The sequence below is a fragment of the Egretta garzetta genome, unplaced genomic scaffold (genome assembly GCF_000687185.1).
Source record: "Egretta garzetta isolate BGI_Z169 unplaced genomic scaffold, ASM68718v1 scaffold141, whole genome shotgun sequence".
In the NCBI taxonomy this organism is placed as follows: domain Eukaryota; kingdom Metazoa; phylum Chordata; class Aves; order Pelecaniformes; family Ardeidae; genus Egretta; species Egretta garzetta.
Window position 1 is genome coordinate 59,037 of NW_009258664.1, and position 7,927 is coordinate 66,963.

At 54.8% G+C, this 7,927-nt stretch overlaps 2 protein-coding genes across 3 annotated transcripts in view; both read right to left on the reverse strand.

Annotated features, from left to right (window-relative positions):
* Positions 1 to 7,927, reverse strand: part of SCAMP3 (secretory carrier membrane protein 3) — a 17,718-nt gene that overhangs the window by 6,103 nt on the left and 3,688 nt on the right. The window lies entirely within an intron of this gene.
* On the reverse strand, positions 254 to 7,869 carry CLK2 (CDC like kinase 2). Of its 2 annotated transcripts, none has more exons than XM_009648441.2 (12): positions 6,839 to 7,869; positions 6,423 to 6,657; positions 4,562 to 4,655; positions 4,148 to 4,214; positions 3,629 to 3,745; positions 3,221 to 3,387; positions 2,669 to 2,763; positions 2,198 to 2,327; positions 1,760 to 1,842; positions 1,448 to 1,527; positions 1,134 to 1,224; positions 254 to 703 (listed from the first exon to the last, which is right to left on the reverse strand). In XM_009648441.2, exons 1-12 carry the CDS (start codon positions 7,006 to 7,008, stop codon positions 521 to 523), a joined length of 1,512 nt encoding a protein of 503 aa, XP_009646736.1. In that variant the 5' UTR covers positions 7,009 to 7,869; the 3' UTR covers positions 254 to 520. The 2 variants fall into 2 exon arrangements, with proteins under 2 accessions (XP_009646736.1, XP_009646737.1); XM_009648442.2 differs by having other exon boundaries at positions 4,562 to 4,658.

The window sequence follows — 7,927 nt, forward strand, 5'->3', positions numbered from 1 at the left end:
CCCCCAAGAGGGGCTGCTGCTGGTGCAAACCCAGACCAGGTGGTTTATTCACTTCATATTTATTTTTCACAAAGACTGTACAAAATTCTTATAAAACTCTGGTGTGGGGATGGGCTATGACATTGATCCAAAAAATAATTCCCATGCAGTCCCACCAGTTTCATAACTTACAAGGAAACAGATAAGCTACAGAGAGCTGCGAGTCCTGGAGTATTTACACCGAGGAGGGCAGGAGAGAACAGGAGACAAAGCAACACGTGAACAGATATTTACAATATGGACATACAGGCCCCCTCGCCTCACGGTAACGGCAGCAGCAACAGCAGGAGGTCAGGCCTGTGGTGCTCAGAGGCCGATATAGAATATGGGTTATTTACAGTATCTCACATATTAACAGCTTTACAAACATGTCCAGGGAGTTCTCCTCATGTATAAAAAAAAAAAGCACCAAGTGTCTGAATAGAAATCACAGGGGCCTCCACGGGGGCTAGAATCTGAGGGCAGGCTGGCACCTGTGGCGTCACCGGCTGATGTCTCTGCTAGAGTCCCACATTTTTGTGCTCGGCTCCATCTCCAACATGTCAAAGAAGGGGTGCTTGAGGGCTTCGGCCAGGGTGATGCGCTTGGAGGGCTCGTACTCCAGCATGCTCTCAATGAGGTCAAAAAGGCGGTGGTGGTCCTCAGCCTCAGAGGTCAGGTATCGCTGGGGAGATGGAGGGGAGAGATTAGGGCCAAGGGTGCTGCACCCTGTCCCATCACAGTACATTCCCTGGGCTGAATGGTTGAGCAGGGGGGAAGACTGGTTTGTTCAGACCGCCACTCATCCTAGACCTGAACTCTGGGCCACTTTACCAAGCATGGAATTGCTGAGTTTTCCCCACCCCACCACCTTTCCCAGGCACTTCCTGAGGTCTCCGTGCCCTCCTCCTCCGCTCCAGATTAAGCTCAGTTGATGTAGTCTTCCTAGTTTATGTCTGGGACAGCCAAGGCTCCTTCAGGAAGACACTGGTCTGACCCTTTTAGTGGCCCAGCCTTGCCCTCGGGGAGAATCTTCACAACCGGGGCAGGCACTACAAGACTCTGCAATGAGAAGAGGATAAAGCAATCGGATGCTCCTGCCCCCCCCGCCTTACCCGCAGCGGCTTGCAGTTCTCCCTAACGTAGCGGCCAGCGGAGGTGTTCTCGTCCCAGTCCAGGCGGCCATGGTAGAAATATTTCTGTTTCCTGTCAGAGTAAGGAATGGGGACAGGTTACACCCAAGCACAAAGCATCCTGCAGCAACAGCAACGTGCCAGCCCTGGCAGCACACGCCACTCGGGACACTGCAGCAGCAGCATGGATAATTGGCTCAGCAGGCAGCTTCAAAGCTCGATCCCTCAGAAAGAACAGTTATACATGAAGCGGGAGAGAGTTGGCAAGCCTGCGGTGCCCAGCCGGCCTTGCTCACCTCGTCTTCCGGATCATCCGAGAAGGAATTGGCCCCAAGATCCTCTCCATCATGGCCAGATGCTCCCGGTTGTCATGTGTCTGAGAGAGAGAAACGTAAAGGGAAGGCATGGACCAGATTTCAGTCGTTCTACCTCCAGCCCTGGGTGTTCCCCAGTTCAGAACCCCTTGCTGGGCAACACCTTGGTCATCTCTACAAGACTGCAGTGATGGAGGGAACCCCATCAGTCCCAGAGGTTCCTGGCTGTACTGGGAAACAGCCAGCATCCTCTTTCATCAGTTGTGAGGTAGCCATACAGCATACAGTTCTCACCTGAAACAGGGTGAAACCCACATAATACTCAAAGATGATGCAGCCAATGCTCCACACATCACAGGGCTGGCTCCAGCCAAGCTCTAAAAAACAATGTTTTTTAAATAAAAGATCCAGTTACGGCCTAAGATTCCAAATCCCTCACCCTCTTAAAAACAAACAACTTGGAAAAACAATTCCCATTGCAGCCAGGCTCCCGACACGCTGGTGACAATATACTGCCCAGCTGGTAGCAATGCCAAAACACCAACTTGTAAATTGTTGACCCTCCCAGAAAATAGAGTGCAGAGCATGTTAAATAAAGCACTTCTCATCTCCCAGGGTAAACCCAGGGCAGCTACTGGATGATGGGGAGGCAAAATGCTCCTTAATCCATCAGGCAGCACCCAGTGCCCCCGAGGCGAGCGCCCGCCTCTGCAAGGACCAAGCGGTACCTACCCAGTATGACTTCCGGGGCCCGGTAATGCCTGGTCGAGACAATCGTGCTGTGATGCTCATGATCAAACGTGGCGCTGCCGAAGTCCACCACTCTGATGGCTGTGCTCTTCACGCTCCGCTCATCCCGCTTCTTCACAGGGGAGAATGGGATTGGTTACTCAGGAGTTTCGAAATGCAAGCTCAGCCCTTTCCTTACACAGCTGAGGCTTCGCCCCAGGGCACCACGCGAGGGGAAGGCTTGGGAGCGTACTTCGTGCTGGCACAGCCCCCACACCATCACGCAGGTACACCTGTGCTCCCTATTGCTTACTTATAGACTACACATGCCGCTCGTGCAGAATACGTGCATGAACGTTGTTTGTCAGCCCTGTGTCTCCCGGGGGCCAATGTTCCAACCCCTCCCACTGCCTGGTAAGGTCAGGGACACCAAGAACCCAAGAGAAGACCTCTGACACAAGGCAGCACCGTTACCTTTTCCAGGTTATAGGAGAGTTCGTAGTCCGAATTCACAAAGAGGATGTTCTCCGGCTTGAGGTCAGTGTGAGTGAGTTTATTGTCATGCAGAACTGAGGAAGCAAACAGAGTTGGGGTGATGGAACAGAAGCCAAATGAGGCTGCACCCACCCAAAAAGCGAACATCATTCATTCAGTTTGCTCATACTGGCACCAGTTTAGCCCACACTTAGAACTGGGTGTGGACAGTCAGGCTGGTCCAGGCCTGCCAAGATGCTTTGGCAGAAGCACAAAGATTTATCGTATCGATCACCAGAACGTGGGGGTGGATGCTGAAGTACCCTGAGCTACCGCCAGCCCACATGCACCGGATAACATTACAATCAGGAAAAGAAAAAGGATTCATTCCAAGCACGCATTCACTGCTGGAGGGGCAGGAAGGCTCAGTCTCAGAACTGGCACAGCAGCACCGCAGCAAAAACTCACTGCTTTGGGCCACCAGTTGCAGAACTGGCACGGACCTTGGGAGCTTCCCAAGGACCAGTGGAGGGAAGAGCAGTGAACACTTACATTTCACAGCCTGGCACACCTGGTAGGCCATGTGCCGTACTTGGTGGATGGGGTAAGGCAGATAGTTGTTGTCCTTCAGGAAATCAAAGGTGCTGAGCCCCAGCAGCTCGAAGGAGATGCACATGTGGCCGTGGTAGTCAAACCAGTCAAACATCCTGACACAAAGACTGAGAGAGAAAAAAAATTCTGATTCAGGACAGATCTGCATGCGCTGCGCAGTGATGTCATCCCCACGCCAGGCTCCTCCTTTCCTTGCTCAGTCTGTATCCCACAGCAAACCTGTACGCCTCCAAAAGCCAGCTACAGACGAGTTCAGTCGCACAACCTCAAGCACCTCTCTCATCCCATCCCTGCAACTGTGCTAAGGCAACGCTTGCCCTTCCATTTTAACACCAAGAGCACACTCACTTTGTGTTCTCGGGATCCTTCTCGTTGATTTTCTCCAGCACGTTAATTTCCAGTCGAGCAGCCTCTTTGTATTTCTCTACATTTTTAATGATTTTGAGAGCAACACGTGCACCACCCCTAGGGAGAAACAGGAAGAAAGTGCAAGATCACCCCTGAGCTGGGTCAGAGCGCCTGTGCCCTGTGAAAAGGGCTTCCTGATCCAGCCTCATCCTGCGAGGAGCGCAGCACAGCCTTCCACCACCCTTGCCCAAGCCAGAAGGCAGCCCTTATTAAGGGGTGTCTGCCAAAGCCGTGTCTTTTCCCTCCCTACAAACAGCCCTGAGGCTCCCCCCAACCCCTCTCCAACACATGGGCAACGCAAGAGGGCGAATGCCCACACGAGCAGAAGAATACGGGAAACAAAGTGACTCCTTTTCACCCCCAGGCTCCCACGTTAAGCACAGAGGGCTCTGTCACCAGCTGCGGTCTCTCTTTTTCCCCCTCACCACCATTCTCTCCCTGTCCCAGGAGCAGACATACCTCCGGTGATCGATGCACTGCACCACTCTGCCGAACGTGCCTTCCCCTAAGGTGCTAATAATCTCATCTGGGAGGGAGAGAAAGAAAGGAAGGCAGATGAGGGAATGAGCAGGACCTGGATGCAGCGCATACACAAGGCAGAGGAGAATGCATTGCAACACCTAACCTGCACACAGCTTGAGAGACCGGAGCAGCGGAAGGCTGACACCGGCTGCACAAGGCAACTGCCCTAATTCCCTGGCACTTCAGTAACAATACAAAATATAAACGTAGCTTTAACAAAAGGGGAAGGAAAAGGAGAGGGTTTCTCTTTAATAAACAATGAAAATAAAATGAAACAGAAAGATAAGACAGATCTGCGACTGCGATGGGAGCTTAACTAGAGAGCTAAATTATGTTACGATTTGGCTGTACATCTTTCTTGTAGCCAGTCGCCGACGCGATAGATCAGATGCCCCTCGTCGTCGTCCTCCACACTCTTGGCCCTTCTGCTGCTCTGTCGACTCCGCTGCTGGCCCAGGCAGACAGGGAATTCATCATTCACCAATCAGATTTTCAAACCAGCGCAGCAGCCAGCGTCACGCATTGGTTGGTTTGGAAATTCACATGGTTGTTTGAGGAGGGGTTGCAGGAGGAGATTCCCAGCCAATTCATACGGCACAGAGGAATATATAACGATAGGGATATTGCAAGGGAACATGTCAAGATACAACACACTAGCTCAGAAAAGAAAAAAACAGTTTGCTTTTCGTTGTAGCAAAAAAAAGAAAAAAAAAAAGAAAAAAAAGAAAAAAAAGAACCTACAAACAGCCCCACCCGAACCAGTGTGAGAGCAGAGACGGTCAGAACAAGGGCTAGCGGAGGGGCAGTGGAAGGGGCCAGCTCCTCTCGCTCCTAGGGGGGCTCGGAGAGGAACGGCACTGGCCTTCGGGTCGTGGATAACACCAAGAGAGCACGCCGAAGCACAACTCTGCAGCCGGGCACTCAGGGGCCGCGGGGAGAGGCTCACGGCAGGCCCCCGGCAGCCACTGAGGAAAGGCAGCAGAAGGCAGGCGCTGGGAAGTCCTGCACAAGCAAAGGGCCGGGCTGCCCCACACAGGCACTCCCCATCCCATTCCAACAACCACCCACATCGCTTCCCCCAGCCCCAACACTCAGAACAAGAGGAATTCAGAGATTTCAGAAGCAACTCTCGGCACAACGATCCATCCAAAACCAGAGAGAATTTATGAGTGACTGCCTGGGGGAAGACGTGACACTTCTTCCTAGACCCTCCCCCAAAGAGGCTGATCCTGGAAGGACTAACTTCCAGGAGAGAAGCAGAGGCCCAACAGGGAATAGGGACAGCCTGGGATGAGGCAGATAAAGAGGTTTATGCCAGAGAAGAGAAAATTCCTGCCTTTAGTTCTTCAGCTAAGTGTCCCCACACCTGGGAGCAACCGGCCAGCAGACCTGGGACCCGAATCCAGCCCACAATCCCATCCCTGGACATACAGCCAGAACAGACCAGACAACACTGAGAGCTCCACACAGAGAGCAGAGAACGTGGCTGGGGTCTAACAGAAGTGGAAGGTGAACAGCAGAACAGACAAGAAGAGAAAGGCAGGGACCCTGCTGGGAAGAGCCTGTGATGGTTGCTGCCTCCACCTGAATTGACCGGTCCAGAAGCTCTACTCCTTCGCAAAGCCCCTCGCACGACATCCCACGTCAGCTGGGCCCACCCAGATGGATCCTGCTCTGACACAGGACCCAACCCTCAGAGATGGGGCAGGGGGGGGCTTCCTGCCTCAGAACACAGGCCTGAACCACGGGGACCAAGCCGCCTGTCACAGGCAGACCGAGCTCTCTGGGACCGAGATCAGCTGAACGCTTGCTGTACAAACCTCGCACAAAAGACTGCTTGGCTGCGGTTCCCAGACAGCTCTTAATGAGCAGCACCGAACAAAAGCAGCGCTCTGCAGGGATAAAGGAGCCGAGGACTGCAGCACCACCCCGGGGGACACGCCAGCCTCGCAAGGCACGCCTGTCCTCCTCCCACCTCTGAGCGGGCAACACTAAGAGAGGGTCTGAGCCGCCTGTGCCCGGCTGGCACAGGGCAGCCGCTGCCGAGGCGCGTCAGGATGGTGGACAGGAGCTGCCGTCTGCATCAAAGGCTTTCTACGCATTTCTCAAGCTGAGTCCGAGAGAGCGTTAGAAAGTGAAGTTTTCTACTTACCCAGCTCGCCACCTGGGAGAGAAAGGTTACAGGGGAGGCCCAGCACAGCAGGATACTCACCGATGAGGAGCGACTAAAGGACCGGCTGCGGCGCCGCCTCCGCCTGTGCTTACGCCGGCTGCTTTTGCAGCTCCGGTAGCTGCCCTCGCGGTCCCGGGAGCGTCGGTACTCGTAGGAATGACGGTACTCGGGTTCATAGTAGGCTTCCCCTCGCTCGCGGCTGTAATCGTTCCGCCGGTAGCTGTCACAGTAACGCCGGTCGTAGGCCCTCCTGTCTGCTGAGTGGTCATCGTAGCTAGGGAGGGGGAGCAAGCCGAGGGGATTTGATTACGGACACCACCCGGGAAGTTACAGCTTGGAGCACAGGAGAGAGCAGGGCCCAGGCCACCCAGAAGCTGGGCTGGCCACAGCTGCCTCCGGCCGAGGCGGAGAACCACCGCAGGGTTTGAGGTCCCGCCTCGTCTTTGCAGACTCACCTCCGGGATCGAACATGGTAACTGTCTTCCCGACGGTGCCGACGGTCACGCTCGCTGCTGCTCGATCGCGACCGTGTCCGCCGTCTCTTGTGTTTGCGACTTCTGTAGCGCTCATGATAGCTGCCTCGGCTGCTGCGCTCCGACGAGCGGTACCTTCTAGAGTGAGGCATCTACAGGGACAACAGACAGTGATGACTTTGTGTGGCAATTAGCAGGGAGAGAAACCAGCGCAGACCATGGGTGGCTGAGGAGCTGCTAGAACAAGGAGGGGGGAGGCGAGCAGCAGCACGTCCAAGTGGGCAGAGACGATTTGAGAGGGAGGGGACGAACTTCCGAGAGATCACAGAACCCCGTAGGAGAGAGGATGCGACCACCCACATGGGCTGCACTTGCTGCGGTTCTGTTTTCCAGGTTACTTTCCCCTCTTTGTGCCCATCTCTGCTGGCCACAGCTCCGGGAGCAGCATTTACACCTCCAGGGCTTCCACCTTCTCTCTTTACACAAATGCGCTCCCCAGGAAGGAGAGAAGCACCACCAAGGAAATCCAAAGGAAGGTGAAATGAAGCTCGGGATATCACCGGTGCTTGGCCCAAAGTCCTCGCACGCCCGTACTGGAGACACCTAAGTGGGCAGCTCCTGGAGAGGTATCTCTGGTTTGCTGCCAAGCAAGAGACAGCTACGCTTCCCACTGCAAGCGGGGAGGGCCCTGCAGCATCCAGGGAGCAAAACCACCCTTTCCACATGCAGAGGCCTTAATGAAGCCTTGTAGGCCCTACCTCAGAGGGAAGGAGCGCTCACCTCTCCCTCTCTGGTGGGACACGAGAGGCAAGAGCGAAGGAGAAAATCCCTTGGTAAGACCGGCACGCCGGGTCCCAACCCGGACGCGCTCGTTCGGAGGATCCCGCTCCCATCACCAGACCTCACTCCACAACTCTAAGACGTTCCCCGCACATATTTGGTTCTGAAGCATCAAGCGCCTCAACCTGCCTTGTCTCCACAGGCTGGAGCTCCCTTTGCCTGCAGGCCTCCCACCCGTGACCCCCCCCGCAAAGCCTCACTCACAGCCCCAGCGGCCCCCCCGCGCCCTCC